The sequence below is a fragment of the Poecilia reticulata genome, chromosome 8, assembly GCF_904066995.2.
Source record: "Poecilia reticulata chromosome 8, P_reticulata-male-v2, whole genome shotgun sequence".
NCBI lineage: Eukaryota > Metazoa > Chordata > Actinopteri > Cyprinodontiformes > Poeciliidae > Poecilia > Poecilia reticulata.
Genome location: NC_088837.1, coordinates 10904483 through 10927716, shown reverse-complemented (window position 1 = coordinate 10927716; position 23234 = coordinate 10904483). Strand labels below are relative to the sequence as shown.

General features: G+C 38.0%; 1 long non-coding RNA gene, 1 pseudogene and 1 gene segment (V, D, J or C); all 3 read right to left on the bottom strand.

The window, feature by feature from the left end:
• Positions 1-5750: 5750 nt before the first annotated feature.
• Positions 5751-6636, bottom strand: LOC145552511 (uncharacterized). 2 transcript variants are annotated; one of them, XR_014088579.1, is made up of 3 exons: positions 6286-6636; positions 6099-6176; positions 5751-6011 (listed from the first exon to the last, which is right to left on the bottom strand). It is a non-coding gene; the product is annotated as an uncharacterized LOC145552511 (long non-coding RNA). The 2 variants fall into 2 exon arrangements; XR_014088578.1 differs by having other exon boundaries at positions 5751-6176.
• Positions 6637-14735: 8099 nt separating this feature from the next.
• LOC103469180 (immunoglobulin heavy variable 3-23 pseudogene) lies at positions 14736-15188 on the bottom strand (annotated as a pseudogene).
• A 5694-nt stretch (positions 15189-20882) lies between these two features.
• Positions 20883-21324, bottom strand: LOC103469178 (immunoglobulin heavy variable 3-30-3-like). The segment is given in 2 exon segments: positions 20883-21196; positions 21279-21324. Coding segments are annotated over 2 exon segments (360 nt in total).
• Between the last annotated feature and the right edge of the window lie 1910 nt (positions 21325-23234).

Here is a 23234-nt window from a genome sequence, read left to right as displayed (position 1 = left end):
CCACTGTAACTACTAGGCAAACAATTGTAGAATGACCTAACTACTAAGCAATTTAAAAAGACCTAACTAACTCCTAAGCAATTTAAAAACCTATCTAACTACTAAGCAAACAACTATAAAAAACAACTAACTACTAAGCAAACAACTATAAAAAACACCTAACTACTAAGCAAACAACTATAAAAAACAACTAACTACTAAGCAAACAACTATAAAACAACTAACTACTACGCAAACAATTAAAAAAAACACCTAACTACTAAGCAAACAACTATAAAAACAACTAACTCCTAAGCAAACAAGTATAAAAAACACCTAACTCCTACGCAATTTAAAAAGACCTAACTAACTCCTAAGCAAACAATTTAAAATGGCCTAACAACACAAAAAAAATGACTCAACTGGACAAATGAACGGTTCCACAGGTGTGATCTCATCAAACTGGGCTCTGGCTCGAAATCCTCTTTCTGAGAGGATAAACGAAGGCCTCCCTGGGTATGATGTTTACCTTGGCTCCAGTTCAAATTCCTGAGAGTCTATGGCTGACGGATCTCAGGATAATTTTCTAGATCTATGACGTCTGACACATTATCTGAAGGAACGTAGGCCTCCTCAGGAACCAAGGTTGCCGTAGTTCTGTTGGCCACGGTGTGAGAGGTCTCTGGGATTTCCAGGTAGGTTCACTGGAGCAACCCTAGATGAATGTTTCCGAGTGAACTTGTGAAAAAACCTGGATCCTCCCTTTCAGAAGATAGATGTTGGCTCAACTGGGCGGACCACGACTTTCTTCGGTTCCTTACTAGATGCATGCAGTCTGACAACAAAAGATCCTTAATCATCACTTTGATCTCGTCAACCATATCGCTGATCAGCTGATCAGCGTGATTTCTGTCGTCAGAGTCAGAGTCTACGTTGGAATTGACTCTATCCACCACATATTTGACAATAAGATGGTTTAAATTGTCAGTGTGCCTGTTCGGACTTCTCCTTTAACCTTGATGACCTTGGCGAAGGCCTCAGGCACCTTGTTGCCAACGATGGATTTATGGCTTCAGCGGTGCGGCAGTCCTTTGGAAGACTAACTTGAGCATGTAAAAAGCTCTAGGATGTCTTCTAAAATCCTCATCAGAACGCAGGTGGTGGTGCGAGCGGGATCTCCAGTTGCCAAACGCATCCACTCCATCCAGGTTAAGTTCAAGAAAAGTGGATGAACTATAAACCTTAGGATGTTGACAGTGACGATTTGGGTCAATCCGCTATCCATAATAACTGTAGACTCAAATTAATTAGAGGAAAAGCTTAAGTTTTCTGCTTTAACGCAAGATGAACTGTAACTTATCCAGGCTCTGCGACAAAGGACTGCAAAGTGAGGGTTTGAGAAGAAAAAGGTGCAGATAAAGACCCTGACGTCTATGACGTCCATTCACACGTCATAGGCACCAAACCCGTCGAATTCTATGTTCTCACGTAATAAGTCATGTTTCCTAAACTTGTGTTAAAAGCTGTGCCCGAATTCAGGGTCTTCATCCGGGTCCTTCGCAGACCGCGAATATCGAGGACCGGAAAAGAGAAGCTGTTAAATATATACAGTTCTAGCCTTGGCAAAAACGACCTATGCGCTCCTTTAAAGCTGAAAAAATAAAAAAACAGACATGTGGTAGCTTAATATTTCTTTTATTCAGTTGTTTTGCTAAAATGCTCACAGGACGCTGCACGGTCGGCTGCAGAAACGGATAAGGTTGAAAACCGAATTTGTAATTTTATTGCGTAACCTTCAACGAGGAGCAAAGGATAGCAGCTGTCAAGCATAACGACTGGCAGCCATCGGTGTAACCAGGGATTTGTAGTGAACAGTTTTTATCAAGAAAGAAGACTAACGTTCATATACTTTATAGTAAGTATATAGAAACATATTGCTTACGGAAAAACTATACTGGTGCCATAAGGATAATGCTGCACCGTCATGTAGCCTAGCATGTATGGAAAAAACTGGTTAGCATCTCGTCTTTTGTACGTTTTGTTGGAGTTCGTCATTTTTTTGTTTCTATGTTCCACCAGGTTCGTTAACCAGTTTCAGGACCCAACCAGAACCCTGAGTGTAATTACCTTGAAAATAATAGATTTGCTTGTATAAAAGCAGGCTTAATGCAGAAAAATGATCAATGTTACAACCACACATGTCATTAAATGATCAGATACAGAGTTACATTCACCGTCCAGCATATGTATTGTATCCTAGCTATTGGCATACCGCTCCGTCTGGCTGTAACGTTTAACCTAACTTTTTTTTCTCCTCCCTTTTAGTCCCCACTTTGCTGCAAATAAATAATAAAATAAAATCACAAAAATATAGTAGAATAAACAAGTCAAAACAATAAAAATTAGGCCGCGGCAGAGTTAGTTTGTTTGATTTTTCAGTTTGAAGGAGACATCTAGTCTCTAGTCTGTAATAAGATGGTCAAGGACCCGAGTGTTATAGAATGTGCTGGCTCCAAACGTGGACGTCTCAGAGAACAGTTGTTATTCGCCCCTCCTTTGCTCCAGGAAGGAGAAGACGGTTCCTTAGGTCAGGTTCCTGCCGGCTTGTCTGCCCAAGGGGAGATGGTCTCCCTCAGGATGATACAGATGTCGCTTGGTCTCAGTCCCCTCCCTCCATGCTCCAATCAATGGAGGGAGTACAGGTGTCTTTATGTCAGGTGTTCGTTCCACAGCTGGTTAGAACACCGCCCCCTGTTTTACGTTCCGGCCAAAGGATGAACGTTGCCCCTCCGAGCATGGCACTGTGATGTCCTCTGTGCCAGAATTTCTCCTTCTCCATCCGGGTCTGTTTCACCTTGCTTCTAATTTCCAGAGAGCTGCATCATGCTCTCTGTTCTCTCTCCTCTTTGAGTATTTCAATCCATTGTCCTGCTGCCTCTCCATGGGCGGCTCTGCGCTTCACATGCCCTGTCACTGGTTAGTGCAGGTGGGCAGATAGTTGGAAGCTCCTCTGGGACAGAGGTTCTGGCTGCCCTGGTCCAGATCCCCTGGCACCTCAGGTTTCTCCCCCAAATGGCCCTTGCGCTGTGTGGCGTGGACCAGGTGTCCCTTCTTTGACCTTTACAATGGTGTGGGTCCCCAGTAGGACTGGTACGATCAGTGTTACCATTGGTGTTACACCAGATTTATCAATATCTTTCTTTAGAATTTTTTTCTCCGATTAATCGTAAGAATAATCGATAGATTCCTCGATTACTAAAATATTCTTTTACAACAGCTCTACCGTATTGCCATATTCCAGCAAAACACGTCTTCTACCACCGTTAAGATCATCCTTAACGGCAAACCAATAGTTGTCATGTAAATCCATTCTACCACCTAACTTTGGATCTCTACTGCTCTCCAGAGTTATCAGATTCTCTAATTAAGGCTTTCCTGTTAGATGGATGGCCATATTGTGCTAGATTTTCACTTTTGCCATACTTTTGCTATTTCTGGATGCTCCTTGGTCCTAATGACTCTCCTTCTCCATTAATAGCTTGAGGAAATCTGTCTTTATTCTAAAATTGTGACACCAATTTGACTTTTGAAGGAATTGCTGGTAAATAAAGAAGTGTATCACAAAGTCCAATAAATTAAATTAACATTTGTGATGAAATGCGAGGGCACCATTCATTTTGTAGCCACAATCTACTAAACTCCATCGAACAGCAAAGTCTTGAGTTGTTCTGAGAAGATGCAGAAATGTTCCATCTCATTTTACTAGCAAATGTGACTCAAAGGATTTGTCTGTGGGATTTCCCACTTTCAGCGTCACCCCAGTCTTTTAACTATGTGGTTTTAAAATGAGATAAGTTCAGTATTTTTGGAGATAAATCTTTAGGAAGGGTTTTTCTTTCTTCTTCCATGGCTGTCAGTTAACAGATGGCTAAGTGAGTGCCTGATATCTGGATCAATACATAGATAAAATAAGTCAACAAGTTTTAAAGCTCTATGTAGTCATTTTATTCCAGTTGTCGGCTGCAGAAGTGAATCATTTCAGTGTGAGTTCCAGTTATTCTCGATGACCTGGAGCACCTGAAAAGACTGACTTCTAGTTTTAGTCATTGTAGTTTAATTGAGTTGTTTTCAAGAACATATGATGGGAGCAGAAACATGCTCTCAGATTAACGGATCTGAAGTCTGCGTAGCTGCAGAACTATTTCAAGATATTATCACAAGGAAATTGAAGAAACTACGTGCTCTGTGCGAAATATTTACTTATTTTGTATCAGTATGTTTTTCAGTGAGGGTGGGACTGAATATTTACTGAAGGAATTCCAAGCATTCAACCGACAGTTTTCAATCTGACTGTTTTCTTTCATCTCTTAGGGTTTGTGGGAAAAAGCAGCTATGAAGCTGTCCCACCTACTTGCACCTTTGCACGTTGGCGATGCGCCAAAACCGCAGGGGTGGAAAAACGAATCTGTCACATCTGTAGAAAAGTCAAGCGTCTGCCTAAGTGGGAGTGTGAATTTTGCTTGACATTATGATAGTGACAGGTTGATAAGTCAGACTCTTTAAAGTTTTAAGTTTTCCTTAAAAATAAAATGCAATTTCATTGAGTACATTTAATCAGTTGGAAAAGCAACTCCGTATTAACAGATATAGGTTTCACATAAAATCAAGGGTACCCAAAGTATTTTCACTGGTGCTTCCCTTTGTGCAGCACTTTAATCAGGTTAAAGCGTGACAGGTGTTTCTCTAGCAGCCTAACTGCATCTTGTGTGTCTCAGTTTATTGCCAGAATTTCGCCACGAGTTTCAAAGAGAGCGAGATGAACGCCATCGCAGCGGACATGTGCACCAACGCCCGCCGCGTGGTGCGAAAGAGCTGGATCTCCAAGCTGAAGCTGCTGATGGCCGAGAGCGACGCCTACTCCTCCTTCCTCCCCGACGGAGTCAAGACGGAGGACGAAGCCCTGGGGCGGACCAGGCCTTCGAGCCCGCCTCCCTGGAGGCCGCCAGCGGCGCCGGCATGGAGTCGGGCGGCTCCTCAGGTGAATCTCTGCCAGGCGTGGGCGGGGACGGAGGACCGTTGTTCTAAACGCTCAGCCCCCCCGGAAGGTTTAAGTCTGGTGACGCACGTACCAGTATTCCCCCATCCCAGTTGTGCTTTCCTCCTCCTCACTCTTTGGCCCTCCCTGATCTCTCTTTACATCCTGCTGTCTGTACAACAGAGCTTTTGGGGGCGACAGCCGTCACTCCGTTATACCAGACGTAAAAACTCGCAACTTTTTTCTATTTTACTTTTTATTTTTGCTTTATGACTGTAAAGAGAGTTAGTGGAGTAAAAGGAGAATGCGTGAGGTTGTCCTCTGCCTCCCTCGTCTCATACGGTGTGTAAGTGCAGCCACGGTTGCATTTAAGATACATTTCCCGAGGTGCCAGGCAGGGGGCGCTGCTAGTGCAGCCAGAGGAAGAAAGGAGAGATGTTTTGGCAAGCTGGGAGCAGAGGTGACATAAAAATATATATATGAATGTAAGAAGTGTCGCTGGCTTTTTTTTTCCTCTATGCAAGCCTGACAACTCGTGTTCCAGCCTTGGAAATAGAACTAAATTTAATTGTATTAAAACACAATAACACTACTTATTCCTCCGTACTTCTTCCTCTCAACCCACCTCACCTCAGAGTGTTTCACTGTGCCGCATATTGTAGAAATATTCTCACTTTTTCTTTGTAAACGTGCTCGCATGTTTGTGTCTGTGAACTGAAAATTAAAAATCGGGGGTTAAAGGAGGGGGAGCTTTTTACTGAGACGATTGTAAAGAGAACTGAGAGGAAACTGCAGCAAACTGACTGAGAGTAGTGTGTGGTGCCACCATTACCACTGATATAAACAAGCCACTCCAGTCCTTTTCCAGGAGTCTGTCTGCTCCAGTGCATGCCATAGCTGCTGGATGTGAATCCTGAAGCTGTACATGTTAGCTTGTGGGATTCTCCTGGTCTTTTAACCACTGAATCAGATTCAGTCAGAGTCTGACCATCAACACCTGTGAGTGACACAGTCAGAAAGTTGAGCTGCTTTTAGAGAAAAGTTGCACAAAAATCTATAAAATATTCCTTCAACTTTTTCTCACCCATAAACAAATCATTAAAAGGATCAGTCCTGATCTGTAGTCCATCATGTTCAAATATGTTTCTTGTTCCCTGACAACCTAAACACTGTCACATTAATAAAGCTGGAAGGAACTAAAAATGTACAGTTTAACATTTTTTCTAAGTTGACTTCTTAATCTTCTGAAATATACAGTAAGAATTACTCACCCCTTTGACGTTTTAGTCTTTGTTACTTTTACAAAACAATCCTGAAAAACAAAATGTTTCTTTGACAAGAACAATGACAACAAAATATTTACATTTAAAATAAAAGCTGACCTCAACAGCATCATGGTAATTAAATAAACATTTTTAAACAAAAAAAATTGTGATTTCAGTCATTTTTGATCAACTGCCAACAAAGCAAGATAATTTCACTGACAGAGTGCAACATATTGAAACCATTTGTTTATCTTCAAGGACATTCTGCCTCCACATAAGATAATAAACACTTTCCTTTCTCTATATCAGCATATCTGTAATTTGTTACAGGTTTTAATAAAGGCACGTGTGATATAATGACGGTCAGAAACATTTCGTTCATCATTTGTTCTTGAGGTTGTTGGTAATTTTAGCATCTCACAGCAGCCTTGCAAACCCAGTTTAATAACGAAAATAAGCATGTCTGTGTGAAGTGAGGCATATTCCATATCATGTTTCTTTGGACACAAATTCACTAATAAATTGCTTTTAAATTTACCTACAAATAAGTGTGACAACTCAGTCTTATTTTTCCTGTTAGTATAAATTAAATTTGCAATTCTAGAATTTTTTTCTATTTGTTTTGTTGAAAGTTCATGTTTGTTGGGACGGAACTTTATCTTCATGTTCTTGCAGTCTGAAGTCACTGCAACAGCATTTCAAACAAATAACCTAAACATGGTTCTAAAAACAACCAATCAAACCTCCTGGATCTGCTCAGTCTGAAGGTTTTACTAACTAATGAAAGTTTTATGCTGCTGTTTTTTTGTTAACTAATTAACAGTATGTTATTATAATAGAGATTTGCTATGGTTAATTACATGCATTGTAACATTTGAATAATTACACTATCAGTTATTATTCTACAATTAATGTAATAGAGAAAACGATTCTGTTCACCATGTTATTTTTTATCCATATTTCTTTGATTAATGTTACTTTGAATAATTTTTGCCAATAATATCAACACAAACAAGTTGAGCAGAAGGTTTGCAGAGGAAGTGGCAGATGGAGGAAGTTTTTGTTTGAGCCTCCTGCTTCCCTGTGTCACTGTGCCCGTCGAGCACAGTAATACACAGCTGTGTCCTCAGCTTTCAGCTGGTTCATCTTCAGATAGATTTTACTATTGGAGTCATCGCTGGAGACGATGAATCTTCCCTGGACTGACTGGGAGTAAGATATTGGAGAACTGTAGGTGCCTATATACGCGATCCATTCCAGTCCTCTTCCAGGTGCCTGTCTGACCCAAGCCATGTAATAGCTGCTAAGTGTGAACCCAGATGCCGTGCAGGTCAGGGTGTGAGATTCTCCAGGTATTTTAGTCACTGGTTCAGATTCTGTCAGAGTCTGACCACCAACACCTGCAAAAATGTTAATACAATTATAGCCTGGGACTCCAAAAAGTCCCAGGCTATAATTGTCTATAAAGGTCTAATTCCAACCTAATAAACCAAAAGATGTTCACCTGTCCAGCAGACAGCAAAGAGCAGCAGTGAAGTCCTGCAGTGCATCATGTTGAACTGAGTCTCTTTTTTCTGCTGTTTCTCCACTTCAGGGTGTTAAAAACATCATCAGTTTATCAGCTTTGCATGAACTCCTCCTCGAAGGGAGGAGATGGAATCATGAGATGTTTTGCTCGAATGGAAACAAGAAGCATACTGATTATACACACACCCACACACACAACCCCACCGCACACCCAAGTGGTGGATGTAGCAATACCAAGTGACTACAACATCAGGAAAAAGGAGCATGAGAAATTGGAGAAGTACCAGGGCCTCAGGGAGGAACTGGAAAAGACCTGGAAGGTAAAGACCACAGTGGTGCCTGTGGTCATCGGGGCCCTCGGGGCAGTCACCCCCAAACTGGAGCAGTGGCTCAAACAGATCCCAGGAACAACATCAGACATCTCAGTCCAGAAATGTGCAGTTCTAGGCACAGCCAAGATACTGCGCAGAACCCTCAAGCTCCCAGGCCTCTGGTAGAGGACCCGAGCTCAGAGGATGAAACAAACCACCCGAGGAGGGTGAGAAGGGAATTTTTTTTTTATACCTCCTAACTAAGTAGGAGGTATATTACACCTCCTACTTAGTTTTGTTGTAGAATTAAGGTTTGCTGAAGAACTAACATCTTCATTATGAATCTAAATAAAGACTTTGTTTTGGAGAAAATGTTAAAAGTCCATTTAATGTATTGTTAGAGTTTATTTTTAATTGGCTTTTTCATTGCCACAGTATTTAATAGTAATGCAGTTTAAAATCAGCAGTTCTGTTGGAGCTCCTCATCAAGATCTAGCTCAAGTTTTGAAACACAAAAAGCTTGTTGAAAATTTGAGCATCAAAAGCAACAAGTTAAAAACCAGCTGCTTCAGTTTAGTTTTACTACTTATACTTCTATGTTTACCTTTCTGATATAAAAAAAAAATATAGAAGTGCTAAAATTCTAATCATAAAAAGTAAGAATTATTATTTGAAGACAAATATCGGTTCATGCGTCAGATTGAGGTCTAACATATCAATATTTATTGTCGCTGGAGGTTTTTGTACAGCTGCTCAACCAACTTCAGTCACTGTGTTCTCGAGTGCAGTAATAAACAGCTGAATCTTCAGTCTTCAGACTGTTCATCTGAGGTACACCTGCTGTTTGTCGTTGTCTCTGGAGATGGTGAACCGGCCTTGAACTGATGGAGAATACCACTGGCTGCTACCACTGGGTTGACTTACGGCAGCAACCACTCCAGTCCTTCCCAGGAGCCTGTCTGACCCAGTGCATTGCATGATCTCTGAATGTGAATCCTGAGGCGGTACAGGTCAGGGTGTGGGATTCTCCTGGTATTTTAATCGCTGGTTCAGATTCTTTTAGAGTCTGAGAGTGGCTTCCTATTATAAAAATTAAAGACATAACAGATATGTTAGTGATGTGAATCAAATATTTTCAAATAAAATCAGGGTAAATCATCACCTGTCCAAAAGACAGTTAAAATCAGCAGCACTGTCCTGTAGTCCATCATGTAACCTCAATGTCCTCTGTTCTCTGTAGGAACCTGCATAAATACGGCTGAGTTTTACATTAACTCCTCCTCACAGGAAGAAACGAGGCACTTACAGAAATTTGAATATATGGGAAAATAAAAATATAATCTAGAGTCAGCATTGTGTTACTTCTGCAGATGACAGAAAAAAACTGTTGCTCAGGTGAACACAGGAATTCAACATATTTAGTTTTCTAGACAGATTGAGATTATCTTGACAGGTATTATTTACAATTTTTGTTAGGTATTCTGACTTTATTTCTACTGTTATTGATGATTATTCTCAAACCTTCCATGATCAACAAAAAACAAGGTTCCAACAAGAACCTGTTGAATTTAATTAGTGAGTATCCATCTATTAAAACTAAGACTCTAAATGTTTACGTCTTGTTAACATCAGTGATCTGAGGACACCTTGTGGTGAATTCCTGCAATATTTGGGGATTTTGTTATCTCTAATCTGGTTTGTGGATAAACAGTATGAGGGTGGACTTGTTTATTTCTTTTTTGTAAATTAAAGAAGTTCTAGATAAAAACTGAAATCAAAGTTCAGAAAACACTGCCAATATTTTCAGGTTACTTTCAACAAAGATCAAAAGCTGTTTTTCTGTTCTAATGTTCTTTTTACCCCTGCACCCACTGAATATTATATAAGAGACAAGTGCCTTGACATCTGTAAGTTATAATTAGTATTTATAGTTAATTTTCACTAGGTTGTGCTCAAAAAAGAAGTCCTAAAACCCTTATTTGTGAAATATAATAAATAGATTAATTATGAAGTTATAGAATTCATTTTGTATAAGTGCCTCACAGATGGACTCATATTTCTTCACATTAGATTGGAATCATGTGATAGGATAGAGATGATAATAATAATGTTTCATTCTTTACTTTGTCTCAGTGGTTCAGTGCAGTCTTTTTATCTCTATACAGTAACAATCCCTCACAGTTACATTGCAGACTTTCAGACTTGAGAGGACTTGAGGTTTTTGTGCAGCTGCTACATCATCTTCAGTCACTGTGCCTCTCGAGCGCAGTAATAAACAGCAGAATCTTCAGTCTTCAGGCTGTTCATCTGCAGATACAGCTGCTGTTTACTGTTGTCTCTGGAGATGGTGAACCTGCCTTGGACTGACTGAGAGTAGTATTTGTTGCCTCCACCATAATTGAGAGCTGCAACCCACTCCAGTCCTTTCCCAGGAGCCTGTCTGACCCAATGCATCCAGTGGTCACTGAATGTGAATCCTGAGGCCGTACAGGTCAGTTTGTGGGAGTCTCCAGTTATTTTAACCACTGACTCAGATTCAATCAGAGTCTGACCTTTGACACCTGCAAACCAAAGAAGCAAAACTGTAATTCTTATAAGAAGATAATTTCTCAAAGATAGATGAATGCTCTTTTAGCAATTTCTCACCCATAAAACAGAGGGCAAAAATAAACAGTCCTGATCTGAGATCCATCATGTTTCAGTGTGGCTCTATGTTCTCCAAGAGTGACTGGTAATTTAACTAAAGCTGGAAGTTGAAGGTTTTGCATTGACTCCTCCTGCTGAGGAAATGAAACTTAGAGCTAAGAAGAGTTTAACAATTTTCTCACTTTTCTTTAGTCTTTGATCCTTCTACAATTTGATCATTAGAGATTAGATTTTTATTCTTTACATGCATGATTTCTTCATCACATTAATAAGTTTTTTTTACTTTGTGTTGTTTTTTTAATATCTGGCCTTTTCGTCATTATTTTTTTGTGATATCTTTATTTTATTTAAAAGAAGTCAGGTTGAGATGAGACTGGATGGATGGATGGATGGATGGATGGATGGATGGATGGATGGATGGATGGATGGATGGATGGATGGATGGATGGATGGATGGATGGATGGATGGATGGATGGATGGATGGATGGACGGACGGACGGACGGACGGACGGACGGACGGACGGATGGATGGATGGATGGATATTTTGCAGATTAAATAACCAACTCCATGAATAAAAGATGTGTGACTGTTATTTAAAAAAGGTGAAGGGAGTACCAGATACAGATTATTTTATCAACATTATGTTTTGGTTGTTTATTAATTCCGCTTCATTGCTTTAAGAAAACAGTGAGATTTTCTTTTCCAATTTTCATTTTGTTGGATAACAATAAACCTCAGGTCAGAATTCTTTTATAACTTTCTGGGTTGGTTAATATTGTGAAAGCGATTCAAATAAAACATCAAAATTATATTATGAACAAGAAGTTACTTGTGCTCAAACTTTTTTGTAATAATGGAAAACATTTATTGACCTAATTTCTCTCACATACACCTTACATATAAACAAAATGGATCCTCTTGCATTTAGAACAGATATGATCAAACACAAGCCTATTATGCTTCTTCTTCCCTTTATCTCAGTGTCAGATTGTTCATATTTACAGTCTTACACTATATTAAGAAACTCTGTCCAGATAACTTTGAAGGCATTGAGGTTTTTGTACAGCTGCTGAACTGACTTCAGTCACTGTGACTCTCGAGCGCAGAAATAAACAGCAGAATCTTCTGTTCTCAGGCTGTTCATCTGCAGATACAGCTGCTGTTTGCCGTTGTCTCTGGAGATGGTGAAGCGGCCTTGAACTGACTGAGAATAGTATGTGCTGCCACCGCCTGGGTGGATTAAAGCAAGCCACTCCAGCCCTTTTCCAGGAGCCTGTCTGACCCAGACCATCCAGCGGTCACTGAATGTGAATCCAGAGGCTGTGCAGGTCAGTTTGTGAGATTCTCCTGGTCTTTTTACTGCTGGTTCAGACTCTGTCAGAGTCTGACCATCAACACCTATAAAACAACAAATAAAGCACAGTTTTAGTTTGGTGATCATTGACTAAAGACAGATTAAGTTCTGTTAGCATTTCACACCCATCAGAGAGATGACTAAAAGGAGAAGTGCTGAACTGTAGTCCATCATGATCCAGTGTGCTAATTGCTGTCTGACGATCGTCATATATTCATGGCTGGAAGTGACTGAAGTTTTGCATTGACTCCTCCTGCAACAGAGGGAGGAACACAAACTTGGACTGGACTATTAATACCATAGTCCTTATTAATACCATTTCATGCATTTTGACAGTTTTCTATTTTAACTGAATGAATCATTATCCTTCTGAAATCTAGCCATTGAAACTTTATTAATTATGCTGATAACTACAAGAAAAAATGAAAGAAAATTATCTGGCTGGCAAATTAAAGAAAAATATATAATATATATAATATAACAAAAGTTTGATATTTACATATACTTTAAAACATGTTGTAAAAAAGAGGTTTGTTGTATTAGGTTTATAAATTTACCTTTTAAAGTGTCAACTCTCAACTAGCTTTTTCAGAATTATTGAAAACTCTTATGAAAACCACTTGTTCAGTTGTGTTCATATTTGATTACCAGTATCAGTAACAATAAATAAGCTTAATAAGCAGCCATCCTAATGAAATTTGAATATTAAATAAACATGCAATATTAAGTTAAATTAGAAGCATAAGATTCTTCACCGTCTAAGTTGTTGTAATGTTTAAATGATACATTTGTTGTAAAAAAAAAAAAAAACTATTACAGTGTTATATCTGTCCATAAATACCTACATCAATGCATAAACTGGGCCATAAGCTTAAGCCAAACAAAATGTTTTCTTGTTTAAAGATGATAAAAGCAGCGGTCTTATCCTTTACCCCATTACTCCACAGACTTAAAGAAAGACGGCATCGTTCTACAGAGATCAGGACTGGGAGTACATGAGTTTATTATCTTAATATGAGAATTTGAAGAAAGCAAAATTCTCTAAAAGTCACAATTTAATTCCTCAGCAGATAGTTAGGCGTACCACCCTCAGAAATGGCTACATGCCTAATTGTTCCTCAAGAATGAAAATGTAAAACTTATTTTTAAGGGTGTTGAAAACATATTATTTCAAAGTGATAAGACTGCAGTTATTATTTTTCCTCTCAAACTTTGAAAACATTTCCAAATTGTTTTAATAGAAGTACACTAAAGATGACTATGTGTTAGAGAAAGTAAAGTGATCACCAGCCAGTGAAATGTAAACAAAGATACAGAATTGTGTGTTCCTGGCATTATTAAGGTCTGAGGCCCCCTGGTGGTGATTTGCTGCAACATTTATTCTGATTCTCTGGGGTTTTTGTTCAGCTCCTCATATAGTCTGTGTCACTGTGGCTCTCTCTCTTGCACAGTAATACACAGCAGTGTCTTCTGGCTGCATGTTCTGTCCATTTAGAGCCACTCTACTGTTGGAGGAGTCTAAGTTGACACTAAACTTGCTTTGTAGCGAATCTTTGATAGTTGTGTCTCTACTGATCCACTCCAGTCCTTTTCCTGCAGGCTGTCTGATCCAGTGTGTGAAGTCACTATCGATAGAATAAGAGACATGACAGGTGATGCTCACACTGCTCCCAGCCTCCACAGTCATGGAGGGCAGCTGGTTCAGCTGTTCACCTTTTAAACCTGCAAAGAAGGATTTACTGTGTGAGATTTTTAACACAGACAAATCAATGGTTGTAAATAATCTGGAAAGACTTACTTGATACAGAAACTAGAAGCAGAAGCAACAGAGTCGAGGAGAACATGATTGCTGCAGGTGCAGAGAGAACATCTGATCCTCTTTTAAGGTGTGTGAAGTGAAGTCGCCATGACAAACAAATGATTTACATAAAAAGACAGCGGGAGGCGTTAACATAAGTTTATCTGAGACAAAGACAAATATCTTGTGGAACATAAGTATGGACTCCTAACATCTATTACATTAATGGGATACATTTTGAAGGTACCTATGTATGTATATAGTTTTTCTCCTTTTCGGATGAGATTACATTGGTTAATCTCTTTGGTATTATTTGATGTTTTAATCCACAAATGTGGAGAACAAATTGAACATCAAAAGATAACTAAGTGAGATATAAAGGATTTATAAACAAAACTAGAAAAGTCAACAAATTAATGTCTGGTTTTGGTGAAAACAATTTTGGTGGTTGTTAGCTTTTTTTTAGTTTGTTTTTTAAGTTTATTTAATGTTTTGTGTTGCAATTGGGAATAGTTTTCATTGTTCCAATGTTGAGTATTTTATGTTTTTGGGTCCACTATGACACATTTCAATAGATGTTTCCTCATGTCTTGGAGATGTCATGTCTATCTGATTAATAAAAAACATATCATACATTTTATTTATTAAATTCACATGGAAACATTTATATTTTTTATTCTTAATTATAGTTAAATTACTAATAAATTCAAACACTTTCATGTTCAAATGTGTGCATTGTGGGATGTATTTCTCTTTCATCTTTTTTCTGTTACAGATTCACATCAGGGGATTTTGTACAGTGACTGAACCGACTTCAGTCACTGTGGTCGCCGAGCACAATAATAGACGGCGGAGTCTTCAGTCGTTAGGCTGTTCATCTGCAGATACACCTGCTGTTTGCTGTTGTCTCTGGAGATAGTAAACCTTCCTCGAACTGACTCAGAGTAATATGTGCTTTTGATATCGATAGTTGAAACCCATTCCAGTCCTTTCCCAGGAGCCTGTCTGACCCAAGCCATCAAGTAGCTGCTGAATGTGAATCCAGATCCTGTACAGGTCAGTTTGTGTGAGTCTCCAGGTCGTTTAACAGCTGGATCAGATTCTGTCAGAGTCTGATTATCAACACCTGCAAGGAGAAGAAAAAAGTTTGAAAAACTATCTGCATGTACAAACTGAAAATTGATCTAAACTGAGAAAATGTGGGAAAAAAGCTTGAATATTTCACCTGCAAAGCAGATAGTTAAAAGCAGCAGCCCTGTCCTGTAGTCCATTCTGATAAACAGGTTCCTGTTGTTCCTAGTCAGCCCACCTAAAGTCAAATATATGCAGTAGCTGTGGATGACATCCTGCATTGTAGGGCTCCTCCTGATTGGACAAACACTAAGCAACTTATTTGTTTAGTTTTGTTATTTTCGCGTGGTTTTACTTCAGGATCTACCTTAATTAAAACTTCTTGTTTTTTTTAATGTAAATTATTAGAGATTTGAATGCTATTCTTTAAACAAAATCAGTGAAAATCCTATATTTATTTATCTGAAAACAGTGCATGTTATATTACAACCAGATTATTTTCTTAAGACCAAAAAAATAAATAAATAAATTAAACGGATGTGTGAACAGAAATTAACAATAACCACTGGTATTAAAAACCAAACATAGAGAGGATCATGAACAGATTTATTTATTGAACTAATTTTTTGTTTCATACAATAAATTTGGGTGACATACAGTAAAGAAATGCCATTGCTTCCAAAGAGATGCTGTTTCAAAACAGGAAATATGTCTGGATAACAATAAATAGTCAACATGACTAAAAATCTGAGAAGATCTAAACAATTGACAGATAAGCTGAACACAAATACAATAAACACCAAATAAAATTATTTAGGCACATCTCCAACACAAAACGAATATGAGAATATATTTGTTGAAAATATTCATCACTTCTTGAAAAGTAAATTACCAATTATAATGTTTTCTATTAATGCACTACTGAGTCATTCTACTGTCAGAGAAAACTTTCTCTTGTCCAGCCTCTCCACCTGCTTTCACCACAGTAATACACAGCTGAGTCCTCTGGCCTTAGACTAGACAGTCTCAGGTTTATCATGCTGTTGCTGTTGTCTCTGGTGATTTGTATTTGACTTTGTAAAGTGCTCAAATAGTCGGTTCCTCTTGCATTATAATAAATACGTCCCATTCATTCCAGTGATTTTCCCACAGGCTGTCTGATCCAGTCCACATCATAGGACTCAAATGAGAAGCCGGATCCTCTGCAGGAGAGACTCAGAGTCTTTTCATCACTGCACTGGAGGGAATGGACTCCATTCTCTGACCTGTAGAACCTGGCAGGATTACGGAAGCACAAGGAATTACACTTGTGAAATTGAGGATATTCTAGTCTAGAGGATGTTCTTTAGGATCTTCTTCAGTTTTACGAAAGAGAAAGAAAATGTAAATATTGTTTGGTGAAAGAAAATTTAGAAAGTGGAAGAACTCACAAGGCAGAGGCAGAGCAAGCAGCAGAAGAATGAACATGTTCATCATATTGAATTCAAAATAATCCTGACTATTATACAGACATATAAAACTGTTGATTCATTTGATAATAATTATTGGTATTCATGTACACTTTTGTTCCCATTATTCCTCAGACATGCATATGCATTGATCAGGGGTACGATGTGACAATAGGTGCTTAAAAAGGTTACAGGCTGTAAACAGTCAGAAGTAGATCAAATTTTGAAACCACAGATTTTTAAAAGAGGTGTTTAGGGGATTTGAGAAATTAAATTACATTTTTTTTCTTCTTTTTTAAAACTCCACAGAAAATGTGAATAAATGTTGATAAATGTCAGTCAGTGGTTAAGATGCACCGATATAATGTAACATTTTACCTTGGAGAAAACAAAAACAAAGATATAAATAAAAATAATAGTCATTATCAAAGCTCTCTGCTAAAATGTTTGAAACAATCCATTCAGCTTTTTACATTGTTTTGTGTGATTTTTGATTGAATGCTTAACGCATGGCTGTGCTCACAACAGAAAAGTGGTTATTAGCTTAAAAAGCCACTGTACGTTGCTGTTCATTTCCTTCAGTGTTGAGGTGAGAAAATCTTTAAATGTTTTGTGTTTCATTTGGATTTCATTACATTTACTGCACAGCAACACAAACATATTAAGTACTAAATAAGACTGGCATAAACTGACTCTATCTCTTAATTCATGTCTGTACAAAAGAGATTAAATTGAACATAGTTTTGTTTTTCCTAAAAATAAAGCTGCTTATTATGAAAACTGTTTTATGGAGAACATATATTTTATGATGATCTCCATGCTTTTTGAAGCACCAAAAGTTTTCCTTTCCACCAAAAGTCTCCACATTTAAACCAACATCTCAGATCCACATGGTTTGTTGGCATTAGATTACATTTACATCCCTTAAAACATTTTACATTATGTTTATTCCTCTCCTTATCTTAGTAAACTATTCCATGCAGCTATTATATCGTTGTCAGTCTCATGGGGGAAGACAGTGTCACAAAGGGAAAAAGCTCAGGGGACTTGAGGTTTTGTACACCTGCTGCAACGACTTCAGTCACTGTGTCTCTCGAGCGCAGAAATAAACAGCAGAATCTTCTGTTCTCAGGCTGTTCATCTGCAGATACAGCTGCTGCCTGCTGTTGTCTCTGGAGATGGTAAACCGGCCTCGAACTGACTGTGAGTGATATGTGCTGCCACCATCCCCCCTGATATCAGCGAGCCACTCCGGTCCTTTCCCCGGACTCTGTCTTATCCAGGCCATCCAGTGGTTGCTAAATGTGAATCCAGAGGCCGTGCAGCTCAGTTTGTGGGATTCTCCAGGTCTTTTATTCACTGGATCTGATTCTGTCAGAGTCTGGCCATCAACACCTGTTAAACAATGGAGGCATGAAGTAAAGTTTTTTGTTAGAAAACAGTTTCTGATATACAGAATAAATCTCTGTCTGCATTTCCATACCCATAAAGCAGATGATAAGAGAAACATTCCTGATTTGTGGTCCATCCTGGTCCAGTGTGCTCTTTTGTCTCTGACAGCGTTTTTAAAGTCGCACATATATGGCTGGGTTTAAAGTTTTGCATTGACTCCTCCTGACAGGGAGGGAGAATAAATAACACATAGATTTGTATGTGAAACTCATTCTTTGACTGGATTTGCTGTAGCTCATACAGTTTCACGACTCTCTTTTTTTTCACCCTAAAGTAGTCAATTGAGATTATTCTGCTGATGTTTTTTCTCACTGAAAGATGTCAGTGTTAATCAGCAGTCAGACCAAAAATGTGAGAGATGTAAGAGATTTAAAATAAAGTTTATTATTGGAAAACTCATCTCAAGACTTGAGTTTTCCCTGTTTAGGATGCTGGATTTTATGCATGTTTGATCAATGCTACATGAGTAATTATTTTTGAAAGACAATGTTTTATTATTTTAGATAGTTTAGTCTGCTATAGCAGCTGTTAGAATAACTAATGAGCATGTCCCCAGTTGACATATGAAACAGAGGAATATTATAATTGTCACATCTGCCGTTTTGTGTGTGTACATGTTTTAATATTTATCTACTGAGGAGTAAATTAAGAAAATGTCATTCCATTTAAAAATATTATACTTATAAAAAAAACTATGCATTTAGGTTTTTAATATAAAGTTTTGATCTTCATTTAATACCAATATATTTAGCAATATATTTTAAAGATATTGTTAAATATATTGCTTAAAGACAGTAATATCTTAAATATATAGCTATTACTTATATATCAAGCTTAAAGTCAAGAAAAAAATAAACCAAAAGTGCAGTTAATTAATCTTTTTTGTAAGTTTTATTCTGTCTATAGTCAATATATGCCAGTGTGATATAAACTTATAGATTAGTTAGTTATTCTAATATTAGAATAGCTGGACAAAAATAGGAAAAATAATTCTCAAAAATCTACAGTCCTCTGGTTGTTTAGTCAACACTGCCACCATCTGGTCATTGAGGAAATATTTTCAGTGCAGGTTTTGTTCTGCCTCTCTGCCTACTGTGCTTATGTGGCACAGAAATATACAAAAGAGTCATCAGCACTTAAATCAGACAGTGTCTAATCCATCATACTGATGCTGCTATCTCTGATTTGTATTTGAGAGATGTTATAATAACTTGTTCCACTTCCCACTGTGAAAATGTATCCCACAGTTTGTCTGATCCAGTTTATTTGACAGTATCCAAATGAGAAGTCAGATCCTTTACTGATTATCACATTCTTAGAGTACAAAGCTGCACTTATTTGTTTTTGAAATATATATTACAAATATTTTGTGCTAAATATGTAAGGAGCTTAAACAAAATAAAGCACATTTATGCATGATAAAATATAAGTAATAGTGTTTGCATTGAAGCTTATTTTTAAAATGATATATTTTAAAATTAAAAACATGAACTAAAGAACTGTCGGTTTTACAGACAAGTCTGACAGAGAAAATAAAACAAACCACTAGATAACTCTGAGGGGGATTGAGGTTTTTGCACAGCTGCTTAAACAGCTTCAGTCACTGTGCGTCTAGAGCGCAGAAATAAACAGCAGAATCTTCTGTTCTCAGGTTGTTCATCTGCAGATACAGCTCATCTCTTCCATTGTCTCTGGAGATGGTGAACCTGCCCTGGACTGACCGTGAGTAATACATTTCCCCGCTGTCAGATCTAATTATTGCAAGCCATTCCAGTCCTTTTCCAGGAGCCTGTCTGATCCAATGCATCCAGTAGCTGCTGAATGTGAATCCAGACGTTGTACAGGTCAGTTTGTGAGATTCTCCTGGTCTTTTTACTGCTGGTTCAGATTCTGTCAAAGTCTGACAATAAATGCCTGTGAAGCAGAAACATATAGTCATTGTAAGAAAAATAGTTTCTCTAAAGCAGATTAAAGTCCTGTCAGCTATTTCTTACCTGTAAAGCAGATGATAAAAATTAACAACCCAGATTTGCAGTCCATCATGTTTCAGTGGGATTCTTGCTCTCTGACAGCATTTCCACAGTCCCACTATTAAAGCTGGAAAACACAAAGTTTTGCATTGACTCCTCCTAGCAGGGAGGGTGGAGGCCAAAAGGTGAACTCCACCCTCAGATTTGTAACATGCATTTCCAGAAGTATGCATTGATGATTATTATAGGTTTAACTGTATTTATTTATAGACTAGTCTTTTTCAGACTTTATGTGACTTTGATTTAGTCACATAAAATAGGCTTATTTATGTGATGTTATGGGAAGACAGAAGTAGACTTTGAACCTTAAATAGTAGAGTTTAATGGTTTCAGGATAGTGTGTACAAATACAAGTTGCATTTGTTACCATGAGGAAATGTCATGAGAAATGTTAAATAACATGATTTGACTCTAAGACAGTGAAGGGTTAATAATGTGATTTATGTGGGTTTATGTGAAACTCTGTTATCACCTCTTTATATGGTAACAGCCATTAAAAGTGAAACTGTTATGTGTTCAAAAAGTGACACTGAGTGGTACGCTGTGTTTTTGCACCATGGCTGCAGATTATGCATAAAATAATTATGCATAATTTTTACAGATCGTGTTTAGAGGGATTCTTCCATACTTTAGGAAATGAATACCTTCAATTGTTTTCAGAATAAACTTTGAATCGAATTAAATGACAAAACGACTTAAAAATCAATTTAGCATTTGTTGATTGATTGTAGATATTTTGCAATTTTTTGGCATCAGATCCAATATTTCCGAATGTGGTAGAGTGGTGGAAAAGGAAACATTTATTGTATGGATTTATTCCTCTTAAATCTTAGGATCACTGTTTTGTTATGTTGTGGAAACTGAATCTTAGTTTTGCAGACAGGCTTCACAGAGAAAATAAAATATTCCACTAGATAACTCTGAGCAGATTGAGGTTTTTGTACAGCTGCAGAAGTGACTTCAGTCACTGTGCCTCTCGAACGCAGTGGTAAACAGCAGAATCCTCTGTTCTCAGGCTGTTCATCTGCAGATAAAGCTCATCTCTGCTGTTGTCTCTGGAGATGGTGAACTGGCCCTGGACTGACTGTGAGTAGTACTTGCCACTACCACCACTGCTGATACGAGCGACCCACTCTGGTCCTTTTCCAGGAGCCTGTCTGATCCAGTTCATCCAGTAGCTGCTGAATGAGAATCCAGAAGCTGTACAGGTCAGTTTGTGGGATTCTCCTGGTTTTTTAACCACTGATCCAGATTCTGTCAGAGTTTGACAGTAAATGCCTGTGAAGCAACACAGTAAAATATAGCTGTTGCTCTAAAAGTTTCAAAAGGGCACAATTAATTTTTGTCACCAATTTCTCACCTGTCAAGCAAATGATAAAAACCATCAGCTCATGTTTGTAGTCCATTGTGTCTCAGCGTGATTTTGATTTTGGTTCTTTGACAGCCTCACCTGTGACCACAGTCATATAAATACAGCTGGGAGTTATTTAGCTTTGCATTGACTCCTCCTGTCAGGGAGGGTGGACCTCAAACTCAGATTTAAGAGGTAAAGATGTCTGACATATCTTTCCTGGTGGAATTTAGTTATCTCTCTAAAAATACATAATTAAGTTAATAATAATGCATCTTTTGCAATGGCAGATTTATTTATTTTACTTTTTTTTTTTCTTTTGCCTTCCGTCAGGTAACCAAAACCGATGCTTGTCATCCTAACAAAATGGCATGTCATAAATCTTTATTATTTATGAAACATTTCTGTTTCATAGTGAAACCCTTCTTATAATTGTTGACCAGTTTTTTGCATGCATTCACTGGTATTTTTACAATTTATCTTTGCAGTTGGTATATATTTCTTTTTCACACTAATGTTGAAGGTTCATCAAAATAAAGGTCTTTATAGAGGAGAACCAAAACACAAATATTTTTCTTAAAACACACTTTTATGGAACCTCTGCTAACAGGAAGTCATAAACATCTATTGAAGCTCAGTATTCTTAATTTGTGCCTTGTGAGGAGTTTTTGTCCAGCTTCTGCGGATTTAATGGATAATCTGAAAATACACCATGTTGTTGCTGTTAACTCTGGTGAATGTCTTTACATCCATCAACACTGTTTTACTGGAGGTCTGAATAGGACATTTTAGAGGCCTCAGTCAGTCAATTTATGCAAAGAAATTAAAATGGAAAATATTTGTTTTCTATGATACACATCTGAGTCATGTTTCCTTAAATTATATATACAACTTCCAAGCTGGTTGGACAGTGATAAAAATGTTCCTCTCTTATTCTTCAGTCGTAGTGTCAGAGTTTGACGTGACAGCTGTATCATTTTTAGTTTTACATCCGTGTCTCATACAGAAAAGAAATTAACCCACAAAACAACTCTGAGGGGATTTGAGGTTTTTGTACGGCAGATGAACCGTCTTCAGTCACTGTGATTCTCGAGCGCAGTAATAAACAGCAGAATCTTCTGTTCTCAGGCTGTTCATCTGCAGATACACCTGCTCTCTGCTGTTGTCTCTGGAGATGGTGAACCGGCCTTGAACTGACTGAGAGTAACGTATGTTGCCATCATTATAATGTGCAGCAAGCCACTCCAGTCCTTTTCCAGGAGCCTGTCTGATCCAGTGTATCCACCAGCCATTGATTGAGAATCCAGAGGCTGTACAGGTCAGTCTGTGAGATTCTCCTGGTCTTTTAACCGCTGGATCAGATTCTGTCAAAGTCTGACAACAAACACCTGTGAAATAAAGCAGATAAAAAAAATATATAGTTGTTAGAAAACAGCTTCACAAAGGGAGGTCAAAGTTCTCTTGATATTTTCTCACCCGTAAAGCAAATGACAAAAAACAGCAGACTAAATTTATTCTTCATCTTGTTTCTGTGTGATTCTTGTTCTCTGACAGCCTTGCCACAGTCACACAAATAAACCTGGAAATTGTTCAGCTTTGCATTGACTCCTCCTGCGAGGGAGGGTGGAGTTGAAACTCCAGGTTTTTGAGATAAACACAATTTATAAAAAAATAAAAAATAAAAAAAGACACTGAGCCTCCATATTCTGAAATTGTTACTTGCTGAGTAGTAGAGTAAATGAACTGGTTATTATGAGAACTCTTCATGACAGGTTTTGTTTTATATCTTCAAATCTCCAATAAAAACACTGTCTAATGCAGCCTAAGGAGCTGGAGGAACTCACCACAAAGACTGAGAGCAACCAGAACAATGTGAGTTCATGTTTTCACTTAGCTGAAGTAACAAAATATCTGACTTCAGTTCAGGTTTCAAACTAAGAAGAACTCATTAGAGATGGGTTTATA